At 39.9% G+C, this 18,772-nt stretch overlaps 1 protein-coding gene across 2 annotated transcripts in view; it reads left to right on the top strand.

Moving 5' to 3' along the window:
- galnt1 (UDP-N-acetyl-alpha-D-galactosamine:polypeptide N-acetylgalactosaminyltransferase 1) overlaps positions 1-13,478 on the top strand; it is a 40,148-nt gene extending 26,670 nt beyond the window's left edge. For both annotated transcript variants that reach the window (XM_056380661.1, XM_056380660.1), the window contains 10 exons: positions 2,905-3,071; positions 3,740-3,867; positions 3,994-4,073; positions 4,534-4,704; positions 6,842-6,959; positions 7,298-7,478; positions 9,103-9,242; positions 9,466-9,564; positions 9,785-9,919; positions 10,710-13,478. In XM_056380661.1, coding sequence (XP_056236636.1) covers positions 2,905-3,071; positions 3,740-3,867; positions 3,994-4,073; positions 4,534-4,704; positions 6,842-6,959; positions 7,298-7,478; positions 9,103-9,242; positions 9,466-9,564; positions 9,785-9,919; positions 10,710-10,856 — 1,366 coding nt within the window. In that variant the 3' untranslated portion in view covers positions 10,857-13,478. The remainder of the gene's footprint in view (positions 1-2,904; positions 3,072-3,739; positions 3,868-3,993; positions 4,074-4,533; positions 4,705-6,841; positions 6,960-7,297; positions 7,479-9,102; positions 9,243-9,465; positions 9,565-9,784; positions 9,920-10,709) is intronic.
- Positions 13,479-18,772: the final 5,294 nt, after the last annotated feature.

The raw sequence follows: 18,772 nt of genomic DNA, 5'->3' as shown, positions 1-18,772 counted from the left end.
TGTGTGTGTGTGTGTGTGTGCTGCAGGTTTTTAGGGAAACTATGAATGAATTCATCATAGCCAAGCAGGTTGCCACTAGCTGGAACTTTGAAGCGGAAACTCAGTGATGGTTTATTTTCATCATTGTTAGCAGTAAAGCTGTTGAGTGTAAACGTGTGTTTTTTGTGTGTGTGTGTGTGTGTCTGTGTGTGTGTGTGTGTGTGTGTGTGTGTGTGTGTGTGTGTGTGTGTGTGTGTGTGTGTGTGTGTGTGTATACATGTGGTTGGGCGGATCTGCAGTATATGAAAACACTTTCTAGGACCACACCTTTCAGAAAACTTGACATTTTCTCCTTTTTTTAGATCCTGACTTCAGCATTATTAGAACATGCTGTATATGTAGACGCATGTGTCTGTGCATGTTTGTAATGTTGCAAAAGTGACGCTGTTTAATCAGAACCAGTCTGCCCGCCCATCCCAAATATCCCCACAATCCACTGGCTGTAGACACCAGGGCTTTAGCTCATTACCCTGTTTTGCTGTTGCCAAATGTTGATCCACCACCCCGAATGTTTGGATACACAGGACTCACAACAAGTCCTCAGTTTTTAAAATCCACATCATGTGACATACTGTGTGTGTGTGCGTGTGTTAACACATGTTGGTTTGGTGGAAACACAGAGGTCTTGTTTTCCATCAGCTGCACAGCAAAGATCATGTGCAGAGACTGGAAAGTCTTGGTTGTTTTTTTTGTGCTTGTGAAACAGAGGAGCGAGTAATAATGAACTGACGTGAATACATTTTGAAAGACTCCAAGGGTGTCTCTGTTTTTACAGTGAATCATCTTGTGTGTTCATCAACCTCCCTTCCTTACAGAGGGTATTAGCATGCACACCGCAGCCTGTGAATCACTGTGTGTGTTATTTAACATGCTCCAGAAGCAGCTGCAGGATGGAGTATAAGCTTGACCTCCTCTACTCTGTCGCTGTTACATTCCTTCTGTCAGAGTCAGCAGCAGAAAAAGAGGAAGCGTTCTAGTGCTCTGGAAGATCACGGGGAGGGAGGGCGTTATGAGGATGGAGGAAGAGAGATCATATTCCATTTGGCTATTGTGTGAGAGTCAGAGGGAGGAAGTCACAGGCTGGTTTCAGTTTTGTCATCAAGAGATAACAGGTTGTCTGTGAGGCAATGAAATATGAGACAGCTTGAATGCAGGTATCATTGCAGGCTGCAGTGCCTCTTGAACAACAGAGGTGATCCTCTGTCTCCTGTCACAATGTGTAATCTCCAGTAAAATTTAGTTTTTTTTTTTGTTTGTTTTTTTTTTAAGAATAACATTTAACATTCATTTGGATTTGGATGTGTCCATATTTTGTGCCATCTGTTGTGCAAATAAATTCATCTGTAATATCTGTGTTATTCTCAATGATTAGAGCATGCTTTTGAAGCTGTTTCCTAAAAAATTAATTGTTTATTTTGGTTGATGAGATGACTCATATACCTTAAGGTGGATATGATGTGACAAACTTTTGCAATTGGTTGCTTTAAGCAATTGGGGTATAGCAGTGTATTATATGAATGTGCACTAATCTCTACAGCATCTACTGTAGTCTGCATAACACTGAAATAAAACTACCCATAATGTCATCATCTTTAGAAGGAAGCCACAAATTGAAAGATTGTCTTTGTTGTAACCTCAGCCTACTAATAAAAGTGTTTACAAGCAGCAAGCTAGGGAAGGGCATCAAGGATAAAATCTTCTGTTACAGTGTATGATGATTCCCAAATGCAGTAAATGTTATAAAATACAGATGCAGATTTTCTGGAAATTCCCCTCACTAATGCATTTATAGATAAAACAACCAGACTGGGATGAGCACTGCATTATCGTAAGAAAGTGACAGACCTCTCTTGAAAAAATAAAGCCAAGGACTGTGAAGGTTAACTATGCTAGGCCAGCTACGTCAAGCAAGTTTCACGCTGATTTTCCTGCTAAAATAAAATAAACATTAATCAATGGCTATCTCAAAGGTAGAAAATGAACCTTAAAGCCCTAACTATGCCCGAGGAAGTGGTCAGGTGCAAGCCAAACTACTTAAACTTTGTGCTTAATGGCCTAAGTGATGTGAAATTACTAGTTTACTTTAAATGATCATTTAAAACAAAGTATTTCTCAGGGAATAGTTTGGAGAACTATTAAATATGTCTGTGACCCACTCTTCATTTCATAATATCCTTCTTCTCTTGTCTCTCCACTCATGCCTGCTCTCCTCTGTGAGACATTTACATCCTTCTCTGTCTCTCAATAACAGAGTTTGATATGTGTGCTCTACACTGCTTTCATAATGACTCACACTCTAATTAGCATAACTATTCAACTGTCATCATGCTGACCCGCTATTTCTGTGTATGTTTCTAAATTTGGGGATTTTTGCTCAGTTGCTCACTCATTATTCACCCTCAGTTTTCTTTGTTGGAAGTTGATAAAAAATATGACTTTTCACGAGGCCATAAATGATGAGTTAATTAACGCAGTGATTCCATGACTGACTAATGAGGTTTATTTGATATTAAAGTCCCAACAGTTTCCCTCCTGTTCAGCTCTCTCTTGTGTAGACTCACTTAAGCTGCAGCTCTGTCTGTAGCAGTCTCTTATAATCAGACAGAGGCTGGATTGTGATGTCTCTACTAGAGTGTTTTTCTCTTTTCTCCCTCTGTCTCTGTCAGCTCAGTTTTGTCTGTGTTCAAAGTCTACATCTTTACTTATTGCCAGTGTGGCTGTCTTTTTCTAACCAGTTTCTTGCTGTACCTTGTGTTGACACCATCAGATATACAGTTGCATTTCATATCTTTGTATCATTCTGCATTGAAAGCTGTTTTTTGTCATTAAAGACTTTATTCTGATTGTTATATATTCTCCCCATAGGTGCAAGAACAAGTTATACCCTGATAATCTCCCTCGTACCAGCGTGGTGATTGTATTTCACAATGAGGCGTGGAGCACACTGCTGCGAACCGTCCACTCCGTCATCGACCGCTCTCCACACACACTGCTAGAGGAAATTGTCCTGGTGGATGATGCCAGTGAGAGAGGTTTGTATACACACACACACACACACACACACACACACACACACACACACACACACACACAAACTGCAGATAATTCCTCCAGTGCCTCTTGTTTGAGGCTTAGCCTATTTTTGTTTAGAGAGCTGCTGTATGATTTTGGTGTGTGTGTGTGTGTGTGTGTGTGTTGTGTGTGTGTGTGTGTGTGTGTGTGTGCGCGCACAACAGCCAGTCAGTATATATATGTGGTGTGTGTGCCACTCTACCCTGTGCAATGCTGTTAATCCCTGTTTGGGGGAGATTAGGTCTTTAATTTGCCAGCCGCAGGGATTACACTCTGTTATTACCCTCAATCTCCCCCCAGCCGCCACCACACAGCACCATTACACCCAATGAGACCTCAGGTTTGATGGTGCAAGTCAGAGTGTGTGTCTGTGTGTATGTTGGTGAGTGTAGGGAGGGGAGCTCTCTGCAGGTAGAAGGGATGTTGGCAAGCATGCTAAGGCACCTGCACACAAGCAAAAGTATAAGCACACACTTACCTTTGATCTCTGCTGGTACAAAATGAATAGGTTGGAGGAACGGCTTGTAAACCAGCCACTGCTGTGTGTGTTTTTGTCGGTCTAGTGTGTGGGTTTATGTGTATGTATTTTATCCTTTTTAATACATCTGTGGTTGTTTGTATGTTTCAGATTTCCTAAAGCGGCCATTGGAGCAGTACGTCAGACGGCTTGAAGTCCCCGTCAGAGTCGTGAGGATGGAGCAGCGGTCCGGACTTATCCGTGCTCGTCTCAAAGGAGCATCCATCTCCACTGGCCAGGTGTGTGTGTGGGCATCTGTTTGTGTGTGTACATGCACATACGTGACATCCAATACCCAGTGACCTGTTCTCCATATGGTGTGTTCACTGTGGGGTTTGTCTAATGTTTTCCCTCCATGTTTCTAGGTTATAACCTTTCTGGATGCTCATTGTGAATGCACAACGGGGTGGCTGGAGCCTCTACTCGCTCGCATCAAGCAAGACAAGTGAGACACACACAAACGCAAAAGACGCACACACCATTGGCAAGCATAAAAAAAATCAATAAACTATTGTTGAGCCTGCAGGGGGCTTGTCCTTGTGTTTATTTGATGCTTAATTACTCATTCTCTGATTACTGCTTCCCACAAGCAGGTACACACACACACACACACACACACACACACACACATACACACATACACACAGAGAAAACATAAGGTTTAAGAAGGTGTAATGAGTAATGAATGATGGCTGATGGAAAGTCACAGCATGCACTGTAGTTTAAATGCATTGGATTTTGGAGATGCCACACCTTGCAGATGAGCACTTAGTCATGATTGATGACCACCCAAGGTTATGAACTACGAACAGCAGGCTGATGTACTCTGTGTGTGTGTGTGTGTGTGTGTGTGTGTGTGTGTGTGTACGTTTGTATGTCTGTGCTGTTGTTTGTGTTTGCTTTAGGAAAACTGTGGTGTGCCCCATTATCGACGTGATTAGCGATGATACGTTCGAGTACATGGCAGGATCCGACATGACTTACGGAGGCTTCAACTGGAAGCTCAATTTCCGCTGGTACCCTGTACCCCAGAGAGAGATGGACCGCCGCAAAGGAGATCGCACACTGCCTGTCAGGTGGGTGATGCAGCGGGACAAACTAGAAATTGAATCATCTTGGTTTGACCTGCAGTATTTAACTTCATCAAGTTGTTCAATCTCTACCAGCTCAAGGGCTGCTGTTGCTCAGCTAACCCTGACCTTTGACCTCTCTTCTGGGTCTACCAAAAAGAGGATTTCACTACAGGGGCCAGGCCTGAGTCATATCAGTATTATAACCAACTACCTTTGTCAGTGACCAACTATATGTAGAAGAACCTATGCTTTGAGCTTTAGCAGCACTGATAGGCATTCACAATTGATATATGCAGCGTAATCGTACTTCACCATTTAATTTTCAACAGTTAATAATCATAAAATGTTCTGGAGGCAGGAATACTGAAAGAATACAGTGAACTTTCATCTGTTGTTAAAGTCAAGATGTTTATGTAAGACTGTGTAATTCTGTTTCCTTGTACCGTTTCTCATGACCCAGGCCTTGGAAGTAAAATCAAGATCTTTTCTGCCTGTCTATCATCTCTTCTTCCTGCTCTTGTTTCGAAGCATGCTTGACGCCATTATCCAAGGTCACACACATAATATATCTTATGTAACACTCTTTGCCCCTGTTTTCAGTTGTTTTTCACAGCTCTGAGTGACAAAATTTTCCTAAGGGTGTCTTGTGAGTGGCCTAAAAAACAAAAAGTGGGTTGTAGTGGTAGTGCAGGAAATTAAGAAGTACTTTACACTAATGACACAATTTACATAAACGCTGTCCTGTTACAAAGCAGTCACACATTTGGAGAACTTGAAAGCTATTGCACATAAACAACAAAGATTTAATTGGTTACCGGCTTTCAATCGAGCACCAATATAGCTCACATAGAAGAGGATGTGGCAGCGGGAAATCATTATACTACACTGTGTGATTTCAACTTGTCAAATTGCATTTGGTGTTAAATGGCTGTTAATATGGTTATCAATGGGATTGCTCTTCAGTAGCCAGTGCATCGCAAGCTGCGGGCCTGTTGCTGTCACACACTGAGAGGCCTCAAAGAGTGACCGTATACGAGCAAACCTCAGCAGCTAAACCGGTTGTTACGGACTCATCTACCTTGTAATTTACTGTACTGTACAAAAGTCTGAGGTCACTTAGAAAGGTTCTCTTTACAGCTATAGGACAGAAAAAACACACCAAAATTATCCAAGGTCAAAGGAAGGCTTAAGAAAAATCCTCTGAACATATTAAATGACGTTGTGTCAGTTAGACGCTCTAAATCCTCCAGAAAAAAAGGGGAGAGAATTTACCACAGGACCAGCTGAACAAAAAACACAGTAGACTATGATGGAAAACTCCTCCTCATGTTCTCAGTACAAATTACTAGTCTTTTATTCATAGTTTTTCTTCCTTTCTTTATTTATTGTAGCAGTTTTAGTCTTTATTTCAATGTCATGGTGTGTTTTTAGATAATAAACAGTGTTTTAAGTGGTAAACACTCACTGTTTATATAAATGGCTTTAATTAGAAATTGTTTTTGCTACACTGCACATGTCAAAGATTCACTGTAAATTAGTAGGTTTTGTTTGCTTTACTGCAATGTTTTTGAGTCTGAGCTGAGTTAGAGAGCTTTGATATCTTACAGTAAAAAGAAAAACATGCACACATTTATAATTAATATCGCCATAATTTGCTACTTTTAGTTCTATTGTTGTTATCTGTGTTGCTTAGCAAGGGGGTATTTGTTTATCTTTACTTCTGCGTTGCTTATTATTTCCCGCTTTCAGCTAAATGCTGCAAACAAACCCGTGCCCCATGTGCTCTCAGATGTTTTGTGTTGATAAGTGAACTTGCATGTTAATTGAAAGCAATAACAGACAGCAAGAAAAATAAGCCTGATTTACAAAGGAGGAAGCCATTCTGTGAGGGGGAGAAATAGGAGCCAAGCCTTGAGGCCATTAAACACTGACATGGCCATCACAACAACAGAGAAGTGAGCAGAAAAGCAGAAAATGGGCAAACAGGAAAATGGCAAAGAACGGGGTTAGAACAGTGAAATATAAAACTCTGATGGGATCTGTAGATACTGTGTGACCTTTAGAAAGCAGGCCTTAAGTGGATTAAGTGGCACTGACTTACCTCACTCTTAATTTACCCTGTTCTCCTGCCTCTGTCTAGGACTCCCACCATGGCAGGCGGCTTGTTCTCCATAGACAGAGATTATTTCCAGGAGATCGGCACATATGACGCAGGCATGGACATCTGGGGTGGAGAGAACCTGGAAATCTCTTTCAGGGTGAGTGAACACACCCACAGCCAATTGACATGACTGTATTCTTCCATCCGACATGACTGTATTCTTCTATCGACTTGACTTATACTTTGTCAGGCTTCATCCTGACTGACTTTCAATCAAACTTATTCAGTCACAACACAGACATGACCAATCTGCATCGTGTATCTCCCAGCAGAGTTTGCTCATTCAGTGATGAGGCCTTGCAGTGTGTGTCTTCTTCATAGTATACTGTGTGTGTGTGTGTGTGTGTGTGTGTGTGTGTGTGTGTGTGTGTGTGTGTGTGTGTGTGTGTGTGTGTGTGTGTGTGTGTGTGTGTGTGTGTGTGTTGGTCTTCACAGATCTGGCAGTGCGGTGGGACTCTAGAAATTGTCACATGCTCTCATGTGGGTCACGTGTTCAGAAAGGCAACGCCTTACACGTTCCCCGGAGGAACGGGACAGATCATCAACAAAAACAACCGACGCCTGGCAGAAGTGTGGATGGATGAATTCAAAAACTTCTTCTATATCATCTCTCCTGGTGAGTTGGACCATGTGTGTTTGTGTTTCTGTGTGTATTTGTGTGTGTGAGCATTTGTATTTGTGTGTGTGTATGTGTACGCTCACGCAAGTATACATGTATGTGCTCATGTGTGGAGGTTAATCTCTGTGGCAGGTGTGATCTATCCATTAACCCAGTGACAGTGTGATATTGCAGTTGCGACCCAGCAGTGCAGGACAGGGGGGGCGGCTAGTAATTTCACGCTACGAAGCCCTTATTAACTCGCACAAACACACGCGCGTGCGCGCACACACAGACTCACACACACTCGCACACGCAAGCTGGCAAAGGAGAGACAACCAAAAGTAAAGCAAAACTCCCTTAACAATACTAATATTTTCAGATGTTAGTAATTACTTCTCAAACTCATTTTACACCTGCAAATGTAAATATGTTGATATTGCCACCTCCAGGCAAAAAAAAGTAACAGCTGCTGCAATTTTAACACTTAACCACCTGCTTACAGTGACTTTTACAGTTACAGCATGTAGTGTGATAGTTTGACTGAACTGTCATTTCCTTATTACATTATTATTTGGTGTGATGGCGTTAGAGTGGTAAAGTGTTTCTTTGCCGTTTTCAGTTTGACAGGGATATCATTTTGTTAGTAGTAACTGATTTATCCGTTCTGTCACTTTATTGTCAGTTGACACAGAAGAAGCTATTGGAGTTAACAAATCAAGTAAAGAGGCTGCGTCACTTACCGATTTTAAAGCAAAACTTATCTTTTAGAAATTGCTTTTACCCAGAAACTTTGATAATAAACTTTGAATATTTGAATAACCTTACTTACAATATTAATTGTCATATTATTTATTATTAATTTTGTTTTTAAATCTCTTAGCTTTGTCTCAAGAGAAAATCATCTTGCATCTGTCTTTTTAATGCGTTTGGGGTTTTTTTTTTCGTATTTTGTGAAGCACATTTTATTGCATCTTTTTGCATGAAATAAGCTGTATAAATAAAGTTTTATTATGCTATTATTATCATTCATGTGAGTGGACTTATAATGTGTATAGCTTGTGGCCATTTTTATCCGTTTCTCTGAACCTGGCGAGGACAAATTATGTCGTCAATCTTAATCACGCTACAAAGCTCTGCTTGGCTTTGTTGCTTTTCCAAACAGGCAAAACAGTCATCAGTGAGGACAACACCAGACAAATTTGAAATGTGGAAAAAAATTAGAGCCAGCAAATCAGAGGTCTTGAAGTGCCTGTTTCTCACTCAGTGGCTTGTAAGACTGGTTTGAAACATTCAGACTTTATTGTCTTTACTGGAATCTTTTGTAATCCCCCACTGCTGTCCGCAAAGGAACCATGTCCACCTAATCTAAAGGTGATTTGATACTCAACAAATACATTTTTGTTGGAGTGGCCTTTCAACATTAGGCTTTTTTCAAGCAGTGAAAAGTGAGCTCTGCAATTCAATGATACTGGGTGTGTGTTTGGGTGTGGCCTTGTTCTACTTTACCAATGACACCATTAAAATTATGCGTGGATGGAAAAATGCGTTTAAAAGCCGTTCAACAACAAACCCAGGACTATGTGAATGTAGTTTGGTGCCATAGTTACTGACCTTTACGTTAATGTCTGTCTGTGTCCAGGTGTGACCAAAGTTGACTACGGTGACATCACGTCTCGCACTGCTCTGAGACAAAAGCTTCAATGTAAACCCTTCAGTTGGTACTTGGAGAACGTCTACCCTGACTCCCAGATCCCCAGGCACTATTACTCCCTGGGAGAGGTACGCGCACACACACACACACACACACACACACACACCTCACTATCTGAGTCACAACATTTTAGAGACCATCAGTCACGAAACAGACAGGCCCAGATGCATCTGTGATTCACTGTGTTTCATTTGAAATCTAAGAGGATATAAAGCATCTAAATGAAAAGGTGTAGTTTTACGTTCAGGGAACAGTGTTGCTTACTGTGGTTTCTGTGTGTATTTGACTCAGATACGCAATGTGGAGACCAACCAGTGCCTGGACAACATGGCCCGCAAGGAGAATGAGAAGGTCGGCATTTTCAACTGCCACGGCATGGGAGGCAACCAGGTAACAGAAGACTGAGACAGAGCAAAAGACATCATAAAGCAACATATACTGAGACTAAATGAGAAATGAACTAAGTTTATGTAAACAGTGAACACTTAGCTGCAGTCACATTGTAGTCATTCTTGGAAGTAATCAATCAAGTGCTAGTGAAAATGTTAAGTAGGAAAAAAATGAAAACGATTTGTTTTAAAAGCTGGAATCTGTCCATGTGACATGGCAGGTTTTCTCCTACACGGCCAATAAGGAGATCAGGACAGACGACTTGTGTCTAGATGTGTCCAAGCTAAACGGACCCGTCATGATGCTCAAGTGCCACCACCTGAAAGGCAACCAGCTCTGGGAGTACGACCCTGTGGTGAGTGGCAGATATTATGAAAATATACATGTAATGGTGTATGGGAGGAAATAATAAACGTACAGATTTATTGGTAGAGGAAATGTACGGATGATAAGATGCACAGCAGGTTCTCATGGTGGTCTTGACAGGTAGGGAAAATGCAGTTGTTAATTTACCCCATGAAAGTCTGGAAAGTTATAAAAAAAAAAAAAAAAACAATAACACTGGTGAAATGAAAACAATAAAGGAGAAAATGCAAAAAAAAAAAAGTCAAAACAAAAGAACAAACAAACAAAAAAAGCAGGTTTTTGTCAGTAAAAGTAAAAGTTCTTCCTGCAAGGGGCACAGCTCTTTTTTTTTTTTTTTTTTTTTTTAAGTTTTCAAATGTTCCTTCATAAATAAAAAGGAAAACAAATTAATTCCCAGATTTCTTTTTAAACTGAAAATTATGAGCCCTGTGTATTCCCAGTACACAAACAGAATGACAGCACATATTTCAGACCAGCTGTCATTTCAGTCAGTGGGATATTTATTGTGCTCAGTTTTAGGGTAATATATCCTAGTTGACACATTACCCAGCCCAGCCACAGCATGCCTCACACTGAGAGCCAAAACTAAATTGTGCCTCAAAATTAAGGTCTAAAAAAAAGTATTTTGAGATAGAAAATTAAACTATGAAACTTGTGTGCAGATGTAATATTTGAATAAAGATTTATGTACATGTGGATGTGAATTCTAATGAATCAGTTGAAAATCAGATGCATCCTCTCAAACACACACACCCACTCTGTGTTTCTCTGCTGTGCAGAAGCTGACTCTGGTCCACGTCAACAGTAACCAGTGTCTGGACAAGGCCAGCGAGGAGGACAGCCAGGTGCCCAGCGTCAGGGACTGCACACACACACGCTCTCAACAGTGGCTGCTCCGCAACGTCACACTACCAGAGGTCTTCTGACCACACTCCGCACACTCACAAACACACACACTCACACACACAGCGGCCCAGAGTAAGCAATGAGGGGAATGGACGTGTTTATGACGATTGGGCAACGGGAAAGGAAAGACTTCCCGTGAAGGGACTCGGGAAGAGAGTAGGACGGATTGGACGGTACTACCTCTGCCAGAGATCAGAGGAAGGAGTGTGTTCGACCCTCCTCAGAGCGGGAAGAGAGAAAAGACTCCCTCTGGGGGACGATGGCTGTTGTTTAATGTTTGTTTTGTTTTTTTAAAAAGAGATTTTAACCACGCCGAGTGACTCGCTCTTGGGCGTGAATATGAGACTGGCTGGTGGAGTCGAGGTTCTGCACTCACAGCTTCCCTGGACTAAGCAGTCCACCCCTCAGCTCTGTATTAAGGTTTACTGACTGCCTCTTATGAGAGAGTGTGTGCACTTACGTGTGTATGTGTGTGTGTGTGTGTGTGTGTGTATGTATGTGTGTGTGTTCTGAGATGAATGTATGCTTTGAGAAGGGGGCTGAATTCCTTGTTGATTTCTTTTTCTTTTCTTTTTTTTTTATTTAATTTTGTAATGGATTTTGAAAATGAACTCTGGTGAACTCTATGAAGAAGGGTGCATGAGTATGTGAGAGAGTGTGTGTATGTGTGAGACTGTCATGTATGCATGTGTCAGAGCCCCTCCTACAGTCTTGCAGCAGTATATGTCTCCCTCTGGTGTTACTCCTCGGCATTTCATCCTACAGACTGAAGTCTCCTCGCTGAGGGATTTTGCAAGGGACTGCACATAAAAAAAACAAGAGGACCGAACACGAGGACCCTACATCTGCCGTCAGCAGAGATCTAGTGATAGAGAAAAATGATGTTTGTGATATCTTGAGATTTCTATGTCCAGTTTTTACATGGCTTTGTCTGTTTCTACAGTCCTGTGAGAGTGCCACAGAGCAGTAACCCTAGTCTCTATGTCTGTCTCTGTTGTCTTTAAAGATGTTTAACATAGAGCTAACACACACACACACACGCACACACCAACACACACACACGCACAGACACACACACACACACACACACAGGATTCTGCATATGTAACTGATGTTCACTGCCTAATGTAGTGTTCAACCATAGGGAACTCTCCCATAAGGCACTGCATAGTCACACGCACACACGCACACATCCTGTATACATATAGGAAAAAGGCTGCAATAGCCTGATACTTAAATCCATTTTGGCATATCTTCTTCTCAATGACCTCTTAAAAAATACACTCCAAGGGCTTCTTTCCTCCAGTGGAGTGTGTGGATGGATGCGTTAGTGTGGGTGTGAGCGTGTGTCTTCAGTACTAATCCCAGTTCATAAGTTCCCTGTTTACTAGAACAAACAGCTCTCAGAATCCTCCTGTTGGACAACCAAGAGCCCGTAGCATAGACTGACAGCAGATCAGCGTATACCTGCTTCCGTTGTACAAAAAGAGCAAAAGCTGCTTTTATTTGCTGAACAGAGCCGAGCCTCCGCACTCTCCTGAGGACATATCTACAGTAGGAAACGATGCCTGGAAAGTGTTTGTTAGAATATCAAAGAGACACCGCTGAGGTGTGTTTTGGAGAATTAATCAGGGACAGAACAATAATTGTAGAGAGCAGAAGGGGGAGGGAAAAGGGTTGAACTGTGGATTACAAAGAGCACAGCAGCAGCAGATGACATATCTTAATCCATAACCACATATCTCACTTTACAAGCTCACCTGCAATATTTCACTATTCGTATCTCAGTGAGCGAAACAGGCTGAACAGTTACATCAGTGTCTCATTTCCACAATCATGCTTTCTTTATACTTTTTTTGTATCACTCCTGTGGCTGCGAGTCAGGGCAGGAGAGGTGATTTCATAAAGGTTTTAACCATTTCAGCTTCCTCCAGTGGAGGAAGGGTTTACACATAGGACACGTCATTGGTTCATCTTTGTTGTGGACACAGTAGTGGGAGGAGGCCGTCGACTTTTTATTTTTATTTTTTCATGTCTGAGCGAGTGACTGTGTTGAGGATGTGAACGTTTTTTGATTGTGAGACAGAGGGGGTGTATCGATTGTTCTGATTTTGGGGGAGCGGGGGTTTGCAGTTGACTGACATGTCCAGGCTTCCACACTGAGCTGATCCAAATGTAGAAAATAAAGGTGAAAAAGTTTACAGAACAATATAAAGTTAGTGTTGATTTCTGCCTCTGTCTGCACACATGCTCACAAAACACACTTTCTCTTCAGTCACAAACAGTAACAGTGTACGAAGGTCACTGACGGTCGCTCTAATGTAGGAAGATAATTATATGAGTTAACTTTGATTTTAACTTGATGACTAAATACTTACCTCAACCAATATCAGTATTTGAGATTTTAATAAATATTAAATGAGGACTGTATATCTGCTGACATTCTACATAAACAAATGGGAATTGTTGAATTTGAGGTTAGGGTTGGTTTCTTGAAAACAGCAGTTGACCACTTAAACTCTATGGCATTCTCTTGTAAACAAACAAAAATTGTGTTCAGATTAGATTAGATAGCCTCTAGTCAAAAGGAACTATGTTTGTCCTTGAGACCTGACAAATAAATGCTTGTTTACTTGCTTGCAGTCCTGTTTTCCACTGCCTTGTCAGTGGCTTAGTGTGAAAGTTTTTTGAGAGCATGCAACATACAAGGACCCACTTGTAAAAACATTAATTCATTATCAACTACTGTTACCACAGGGTACCTTTAACGTCCACTTACTTGATTCATTGTGTGTAAGTGAACCTTCAGGGGAGATTTTCTTTTTTTTGTCAACTGCTGCTTCAAAGGTTGAAAATAAAACTTCAAGCTCAATTTTTAAGCCAACATGGAAAAGAAGTCGTAAAAGTGCCCCCATCACAACTGAGCAAAACTTTATCTGTTGATGAGAAGAGTGCTAGACTCAAAAGCTCCAGAACAAACAAGTAAGTAGACCTTGAGTTGACATTGTTTTTCTCATTTCTTAAATTTGTTGTTTTAAGAATGGTGATTTACACTGACCAGGAGATTTTATAGTTGATGTTGCTGCTTGAAGAGTTAAGCTTTTAAAACAAAGAGCAAGATTGATACTGAGTGGTAACCGCACAGTCATGAGGTGTGAACTGTGACCACTTCTGCATGAGGCAACCATGGGTGTAAAAAAGATTAATCTCTCTCTTATCTCCCCACAGTGAGAGGCACAGTGCTGCAGAAGAGTTGAGTCTGGGCAGAATCAAGATAAGTCTTGTGGGGAACTGGGACTGTTCTGTGTTTTTAATCATCAGCAGTCTGAAGGTAGTGGAGTTGGGCTGCACTCTGAGTACATGTTTTGTGGAGAGTGGATTATTCAAACTCCTTGACTTGATCTGTTGAATTATTCATTTGTCAGGATTAGGCCCACAGAGAGCCATCAGGAAGACATATTAGACAACATCGTTTTGCATACAGATCTTTGATATTACATATTGATGTGTCTGCATTTGTTTTCTGAAACCATCTCCTGTATGGTAAATTGGGATGTTTATATACTAACACAGCTTCTCACTGCACATTACCAATGATTCCAGCTGAAATAAGACTAAAAACTGATGTGTCCGGCTCTCTTGCTTAGTCATACTGAGGAGTCAGAAAGGCAGAGAGCTCAGATGTCAAAGTGTAAATCTGTGTGAACTTGATCCTGGTCCTCTGCTTTCTTCTGCTCCTCAGTAAAGATTAATGTGCTGTGTAGATCCAAAAAAGTTCTCTTCAAGCAGACACCTCACTCTGTTCCTCTGTGTGAATGAAATGAATGATTCTGCTGTTAAGGAGATTTAGAGCTGCGTGAGCTCAGGAACACGTCGCTCTGGTTTATGTGCTGCAAACTTCTGAAGAACTATGTTGGAGTCTTTGATCTGAAGAAATGGATCAAAGCCGAATCAGACAGCGGCCCACGGGGAAACTTGGATGTGTGTGTCCATCTAATTTGTTTGTTTTAGTGTTTTATTGATCCTTGTTTGTGGATTAAGCTTTACACTTTATTATTCAGACTCTGAGCCAACTCATTAAATTCTCATCTGTGGTTTGGTGGAAGTGTTCATATGTTGAATGTTTTCTCACAAAGAATGAAGTTATAAATTGTAGATTATGTCATAACAGATTAGTCACTTACTTTGCTGAATATTGAGTACAAATGCAATCTTTTGTAAGAAAAAGACAACAAAAAATGTCATTACATCATTAGTTGAAAACCAACCAATAATATTAATTGTTTATTTCTTTAATGGGGAATTCATTGCTTTGACATATCTAATTTAATATTTACCTGCTCAGAGAGAGATGCTGTCATGTTGGTTAAGCTGTGAAGTTAGCAGATGTTACAGAGACCTTAAAATCTGGACACTTTATTTTATAAATATGACCTATTGTCTCATTATTGCGAGAAAAGATCTCACGATCATTATGAGAAAAGGTTTTGAGACAGTGGGAGACATTAATGTCACTTAGCTATGTGCATAGTATTATTATTGTTAAGCTATATCTGAAATATATTTAGAAAATGAAGTACACTGAATTACAGAATTGGCTATTAATTAAGACTTCACACGCTAATTAAGGAAACAATTTAACACTGATGTTTAATAGGATAAAACGATGAAGTGTTGACATTCCAAATAGTCAAAGGTGAACTTCACCGTGACATAATGTTCTTAACAAACACTTCTGGCCATCATTCAATGTTGTAACTCAGTGATGAGTTCAAACTCAGATTAACAACAAAAAAAAAAAAGAGGGGGGGACTTTTTCAAAGAATGAAGAGAGTCGGAAAACTCGAACTCCGGGAATATGTTTTACTTTCAGTTACCGACGAAGTATTAAATGTGCGCACCGCTGTGTTCAGGGAAAAATAAATCACAGAAAGGTGAAACACCTGTGTGTGTCTCAGCAGAGAAAGACATCAACGCTCAGCTCGTGGTACGACTTAAAGACGCTACTGACATGGATTAAATGAACATTATCAACCAGAAGCAATGCATTTAGTTTAGGTGTAGGCGTGTTAAATAATTTTGATAAATATGAAATGATTGATCTGTTATGTTGAGCAGCATGTAGTCTATGGCATAGTTTGATTCGATTAATTTCTGGATGTTTGTTGCTCTTACTTGATTATGGGGATGTGAATATTATTTAAAATGATTTAAGCATAATGCTGCAAACAAAAAATGTGAATGTATGGTTAATTGTTCATGAAATAAAAACGAATGTACTGAAAAAAAAAATTAGTTAAGTAAGAGATGAATAATAGGTAAATGAGGAAATTTAAAGAGAGGATGTGTTTTATATTGAGAATAATAGATTTTGTGTACAATTTTCTTTTGTTTCTTAGAGGTTTCTTATCAAATTAAAAAACAACTCGGTATCAAAACAAACTGGACTGAGAATAAAAGTAAGAAAAGTAAAGTGAGTTGTCCTGTGTGTCCATGTAACCAAGCCATTTTCAAGATTGGGCAGGCGCTGAACAAAAATCTGGTATAACTTGACACTCAGGAAAGGCAGATTGTGACATTTCCTGCAACGTGGCTGTTTGGCAGAGGCATAAAACTAATTCTAGTTTTATTAGACATTTAACAGGAAAAGATGGCTGGCTTCACCAGCAGCCGCGCTGTAGATTTCCATGGATTTGATATATATTCTGTCCATCTGTCCAGAGCCTTGCTGACACATTAACAATCTGTAAAGCCTTCACAGAACAGATGATGCCATCTGACTCAACTCACACAAACATAGAGGGAGGGTTTAACTTGAATTCATCCAGGGAAAGTAAGATTTTGAATGCTTGATTTTTCTTAATTTTCTGGCCTGCTTTATATTAACACAGGTCAACAATATCTGCCTGGTGAGCTGCTTGCTGCTCCTTACTCGCTCGCCCACCGAAGGCCACTTAGTGGTTTCAGAAGGGTTTACAATAATACTTTTCCATTTGTAAACCCTTTCTCTTTATTACAGAGCCAGAACTGAGTCATTACCCATGATAAGCTCTCATGTTCATTTGACACAGTACAATATTCTGCTCTGTGATTCTAATCTTATACATCACTTTAAAGTCTACTGAAATATATTAGCAGTTTAGCAGCAGTTGAGATGTTTTGCTTGTCAACTTTTTTCCTTCGTATCACTGAGTAAACACTCAAATCTCCAGACCAACCTGTTCAGGGTATACATGGACTAACTGATTTTGTAGCTTTTTTAAAAAAAGGAGTTACACAACAAATCATCTGTATTTCAAATAATAATGTTTATTGTGTCAGTGCATAATCAGTAAATGAAAAAAACAGCAAAAATACGAAATTAAAACAATTTTAGTTAAACACTGAAACAATTGCTAAATTACACGCTTGTTCCAACCCAGACCACATCACCAGTCTCTCACCCTCCGGTGGTTTACACATGATCAGTGTGTCACATTACATACACAGTTCACCTGTACAGACGTTTTATTAAAGCTTCAAGCAATGTAAACTACTTCATATTCTCCTTTCAGAAAAGTGCTCTGACTATAAAGTATGGGGTGGACAAGTGCAAGAACGGAGGAGGTGAGTAAAAATTATATGCATACAAGACATTGCTAAGGGATGTGAGGTGTTTGAGGTCTGAACTGCTGATAAAATCATGTGATGGGGATGTAAGTCACAGCCATACCAAAAGTTGAAAAGTGCTCACAAAAATATTCAGTCAGACTTGTCAAGGTCCTCTGAGTATAAACATCCTTCAATACTGGCAGATCAGCTAAGTGGGTTAAAAATGAAAAGCTTGGTTGTAGTTGCACTCACAGTGTGTTACATAACAATCTTTGAGCTTGAAATAAATTAAAAATGTAGAAAACAGAATCTGTCAGATTTCAGACTCAGACCAGATTCCCTGAACGCACAGAGCGCAGGGCTAAAACCTGAGTCTAAACCTTTAGCCATTAACAAAATACTAAAAAGCCTATTTCAGGCCAGCAGGAGTATACATCTTTGTTAAAGCAGAGAACTAGTGATGCAGACTCACAGCTACTACCACTGAAATGTGAATAACACATTAAGTGAAACTACAGACAGTCAATGACTCGTTCTTTTGAGCCAGGCGTGAGGACTTTTGTGGCCAGCTTTCACTACAAGCTCTACTTGAGCCTCCATGAGGAGAGAGGTAGGGAGTACAATACTAAACAACACAACAATATACTGTTGCTTAACCATAGGGTGTGCAGGGTATACTAGGGGGCTGTGTAGAAAAAATATATCATCTTACAATTCACAAATCACATGAAAATTTTAGTTGTTTGTCAGCATCACAAAATCAATTTAAGCACTGAGTTCTGAAAGATGATTTGATTAGAAGGAATGTATCCATCCATATATGTGACTTTTTATGCCTTACTAAACAATGTTTTTATGGCTTTTAATGTCCTACAATATTATTATGTTTTTACAATGACATTAAATGATTTTTTGTGATTTACAATACAATACTATGTCCTTTTTTTGAATTTTTTGCCTGACTATTCTATGTCCTTTTTTTTACTTTTGATGCCTTGCTATATTATGTCATTTTTCTGACTTTTTATATCTTACTGTACTGTGTCGTTTTTATAGATTTTTATGCCTTAATATGCTATGTCATTTTTATGACGTTTTATACCATACTATAGTGTGTCCTTTTTATGAATTTTTAAGCCTTACTTTACTGTGACATTTTTATGACTTTTTGTGGTTTACAATACTATGTCCTTTTTTTTACTTTTTATGCCCGACTATATTTTGAGGTTTGAGTTTTTATGCCTTACTAGACTATGTTATTTTTATGATGTTATTGCCTTACTATACTATGGCATTTTTGTGACTTTTTGTGCCTAACTATACTATATCATTTTTATGACTTTTT

Source organism: Seriola aureovittata, chromosome 7, assembly GCF_021018895.1.
Source record: "Seriola aureovittata isolate HTS-2021-v1 ecotype China chromosome 7, ASM2101889v1, whole genome shotgun sequence".
Lineage (NCBI taxonomy): Eukaryota > Metazoa > Chordata > Actinopteri > Carangiformes > Carangidae > Seriola > Seriola aureovittata.
The sequence above is the reverse complement of the archived record's forward strand: the minus strand, read 5'-3'. Positions and strand labels throughout refer to the sequence as shown.